At 39.1% G+C, this 4,881-nt stretch overlaps 1 protein-coding gene across 1 annotated transcript in view; it reads left to right on the forward strand.

Moving 5' to 3' along the window:
• Positions 1-4,881, forward strand: part of LIAS (lipoic acid synthetase) — a 31,375-nt gene that overhangs the window by 16,641 nt on the left and 9,853 nt on the right. Inside the window, exons 9-10 of the mRNA XM_090035775.1 lie at positions 2,369-2,439; positions 3,478-3,589. Of these exons, the coding sequence (XP_089891901.1) occupies positions 2,369-2,439; positions 3,478-3,589 (183 nt within the window). The remainder of the gene's footprint in view (positions 1-2,368; positions 2,440-3,477; positions 3,590-4,881) is intronic.

Genomic DNA, 4,881 nt, shown 5'->3' on the forward strand with positions numbered 1-4,881 from the left:
ATTTTTGTTCATTTTAAAAACCCAAAACAGCACTTTTTGTTCCAGAGCTATTAGGTTTTCACATTTTCAATAAAAAAACTTTTAAACAGACCACTCTGTCCACCTATTCCAACTCCAGTTAAAAGTAATGGTAATCTTCTCATGGACTGCAGTGGGACTGAATCTGTCTCTATCCATTTAACATTAAACATCCAGTTGGGATCTCAAAGGTAGACCCCATCCCAGTTATTTTACTTACTGTATTTTGGTTTTAAAGAAACATACATTTTTTGTAGTTTTCAAAATAACTTCTTGATTTAAATGCAAAGAGTATCTTTAAAAAGGCAGAAAGCTGTCCTTGGCAAGAGTACCTGCCGCTTATCTATTTTTTATACTTAGTTTTTTTATATTTGAGAAAAATCAAGGTTTGTGAAAGTGGGTTAAGAAGCCTCTTCTAGGATGAAATTCATGGACCCCATCTCTTTGCCCCTTTTTTTGTTCAAAGCCTGGAGCAGATTGCTGGGATGCAGTGCAGCCCTTTCATAGCTACCCCTCCAGGACTCCTCTGGGGGATTCCTAGCCACTGGCATTATGGACATAAAGTGTTCCTCTTTCTGTCCCCAGGCAGCCTTTGCATCAGTATTTTTGGAGCCAGGGTGTAGCCCACCTCCTTGGTGTGCAGACCACCGACACCTGTGCAGTTGCTCTGATCTTGCTTCCCTTTCCTCCCATATACTTGCATTATAGAATGTGTGAATTTACCAAGAGCGAGGTAACTTCCTCACAGAACAAGTTCAGTCTAAGCAGAGGTTCACAGTAATTGCAGTTGCAATGTCCATAATGAAATGATTTATGCCTTTCTTTATACTTTGCTTTCTTTGTGTGGGACAAATCTGGGCACCCAGTCTTGGGAACAAAAATAGATATGAAATAGATGTGTGAACAGATGCCATCATGAGCTGAGCATGAGGAGGCTAGATTTGCTTCTGCAAGTAGAGTTTTGAGTTTGAATGGAAGTGGTTCAATTGTTATTCTCAATTAGGGTGTCGTGAGAGCCTTTCAAGGGTGCCAGGCAGTCTCAGCACTGTTAGGTGTACAAATATGATTCATAAGATCATCCAGAGTTTTCAAATAAGACTCCATGGCGTTAAAAACATTCTGACCTGTTGTGGCCTTTTGAGCTCTTGGCAATGGGAAAAAACTACTCTGTTATATTTCTGTAGCAAAAAAAAAAGTAAAAACTAAGAACAGATATTTTTTGATGGGTGCCTTGGGTCTAAAAGGGCTGAAAACCACTGAGACAGTTAATAGCAAATCTAAACAGTTCAGGGCCTCAGAAAGCACAGGCATTAAGTTAACATATAGCTATAAATTGTGTAGTGCCAATGAAAGATGTTGGTAATGCCCTTTGGATTTACGGCTGCTATATTAGAACTGGGTGTGTAATTTCTGCATCAGCATTTCTTCACAGCTTTTCCAGAACTAAATCATAGCACTGTGAGTAAGCATTTGGCATTGTAGGGTTTTGCCAAGCAATGAGCTTTACCCAAGGATATTCATTGTTATGTTCATACAAAACTAAGTAAGAAATACCAGTAGTGAGAATGCTCCATATTATTTATGGGGTGACAGAATTGTGGTAAGCTCTTAGATTTGAGCCCCAAAGCAGACAACCACAAGCAAATTCCGAGTGGAAATGTTTCTCACAGGTTTTTATTAATTATACTTGGCTTTTTAAATTCAGTATTTTAGTACTGCTGGTGGAGAGGATTCGGTCATGTAGACCTCATGCAAAAAGTGGATTTTTAGAAGGACATTTGGAGAAGAGATTCTAGAGGCAGGGAAAGAGTACAGTAAATCACTTTTAGAAGATCACAGTGTAATAATAATAGAAGAAAGATGCATTTTCCTAGTCTAATGCAGGTAGTGAGTTCCTCCTTTGGAGCTCAAAGTATGTCAAGTATGGAGCTCAGATGTGGCAGGAGACTGCCACATTTGCTGTGCATTATACTTTAGCAATAAGTCAAAATTAACCTCAGTTAATGATAAATCAGAAAATAATCCAGTCTCATTATGAAAGCTGGTCTCATTCACACTCGTAAAGAGAGGAAAAACAGTGAAAGTTAAGGCCAAAGTCTTATTAAAATGATATTTTAATCTTGATTATTACTGAATATTAATCTTGCTATTGGAAGTATTATACCTAAGCACTGTACTCTCTTCTCTTGGCTTCACATGTATTCTTTGATGCCATATATTAGAAAACAGAGTCTAACCCATGGTTGTTTTTTAGTAAGTTAAGAACTGATCTGCATTCAGAACTGGGTATAAAAAATGTTTTAGTAGTCATGATTCTGGCACCTGCTAAATAGGCACTTTTCTTTTATAGTATTACGTGAAGCAGATGTGGACTGTTTGACCTTAGGACAATACATGCAACCAACAAAACGTCACCTAAAGGTACATATATCTTGAATTTGCTTCCCAGATTGTAGTCCACAGCCCACAGCTGCCCAACAGCATTGTTCCCCATACTTTGTCAAAAGGCTTCACATGTCTGTAATGCAGCTTTGGATAGTTTGAAGAACTCTTCTCCTTTAGACTGGGCAGGCATCTGTGCTGCCTCAATAAGCCTGTTCTCAAGAGGACCATGATCTGTACTCTTTTCAGGTGTAGCCAAGTAGCTCTGCACTGTGGACAGCTGTATGCTACCCAGCAGCTCTAGCTGCTGTGGTGCCAATTGCGCCAACACAGCCCTGATGTGGACACAGCTATTTTTGCACCTTCTCCTTCCCCCCCACTTCACCTACCCACACACACAGTTGCACCTCCTTAGTTACACTACTGGGCTCTGTTAGAAGTGTCACAGCCCTTAAACCTACAAGTACATGCTAGTTCCTCTCTGCTGCTGCCTGCAGTCAGAACAGAGGAAGCTGACCTGATTCTCTTGCAAGGAAATAGTCTTATTCTAGGTAGAAGGCCCAATCCAGCCTCATTCCCTGCTGCATGACATACTGCCCCTTAGTGGTGTCAGTCTAATTAGAAATAGGCATGTTGCTAGGTTTTCCATCCTGTAATCTGGACCCAAGTTTCAGAATTCAGTTCTGTTCCATTAGACTAGAATCAGTGTTTCATTGAGTGATTGATTCCTGGTGAGAAAATGGATTGTGTAGCTTTTTAAGTAACTTGAAAAATTAAAGGTTTGCTCAAAAATGGACCAGTTAAGACGGTGAAGAAAATACTGACTTGAGAAACAACTGAAATAAAATGGTTTAAGCTGCTACTGTTTAAACATGTAACGGTGAATAGAAACACTGTTGGCTTGCTCAGAGTCAAGGGGTAAGTGTAGTTATGTCAGGTTTTCAATTTGCCACTCAGTTTTGAAAAATACAACCCCTAAAGTAATGGTTGCATACACCCACATTCTATCTTACTGCAGAGAACAGTTTTGCATTCACCAACATCAGGCTCTGATCAGAATGAATCTTTTCCATTCAGGTTGAGGAATATGTTACTCCTGAAAAATTTAAATACTGGGAAAAAGTGGGAAATGAGCTTGGATTTCATTACACAGCTAGTGGCCCTCTTGTACGCTCCTCTTATAAAGCAGGTAAGGTTCAGGTTTTTTTGGAATGTATAACTTATTATGTAAATTGAAGTAATTGGTAACAAAATGTCACCTCAAGAACAAGTCAGAACATTGGCTCTTTGTTACTTGTATGTGGAATAAAGCATCTTTTCCAGCTCATCTCACCGGGATTGCCAAAAGTTGGTATTTGAACAATTAATATTACTGCTAAAGCTGACATTTGGTCAAACTGGGGACTTAATTCAATGACCCAGGTCTAAGTTTCTATTAAGCATTACTGATCCATCCATGCATGTATTTATTTTTAAAGAATATCATTTGCTGCTCCTGCCATTACTCACTTCCTCTAAGGATTCTGGGGTTTGAAACACTTTTCCCCTTGCCTGTTCACTGCTCAACTGAAATATTGTTTCCTCAGTGCTATTAAACACCAAGTCATTTTCATGACTCATTTTTTCTATCAATGTCAATAGGTATGTTTATATGTACATTAACTCACTTTAGTTTATGCATATTAAATCTAGTACCTTCAGGCATTTGTACATATGCTTGCGCTGCAGGACCGAGCGCCTTTAAGACAAAAGTGTTCTAGTTCAAATGTGCACGACCGCCACTTTCTCAGTGCTGATGCACATTTTCTCATTTATACAAATGCATGCATCAGTGCCAGGTGTCAGCTCAGGTGCAGAGCAGACTCGATAAAGTCTACTCCAACATACTGGATCTTTGGCACAGCAGTGCAGACAAATGGTACTCTTCAGCTTAATGTGCAGTAAGGCTAATGAGCATTTTCCTAGCATTTCACAATGTACATACATTTTAGTGACGCTGAATGTGCATTAGCCTATTTTAATGCACATTAACTAAATAGCAGTTTTTATAGTGATGCTTCAGTATGCATTAAAATAAGCTAATGTGCAGACATGCCCAGTATGTTGAACATTTAGCCCTGCCTGAGATATGTTGTTCCCATAGCTTGCTGTTTTGGATTGGGAGACAGGAGGGGTTATAGACAAGTGAGTTGGGGTATTTTGGTTCTCAGAAAGTCTCTAGCATAATTTAACCACCTTTCAAACAAGGAACTTCAGTCACTTATAAAGAGGAGATCTAATTCCTATTACATAATGGGAGGCACCATATAGCTCTGTGATTTCGCACATACAACTAAGCAGTAGTAGATTCAAAGAGGAGAACCCCGTGGTTCTGACTTTCAGTACTTTTGAAGTACTACTGCTTCTAGAACACTAGAAATATATACTACTTTGCTTGTGTTGGTTAATCAACTGACTTTTCTTGGTATTCAATTTTCTTAG

Source organism: Crocodylus siamensis, chromosome 2 (assembly GCF_052110815.1).
Source record: "Crocodylus siamensis isolate JL-2025a chromosome 2, ASM5211081v1, whole genome shotgun sequence".
Classification (NCBI taxonomy): Eukaryota; Metazoa; Chordata; order Crocodylia; family Crocodylidae; genus Crocodylus; species Crocodylus siamensis.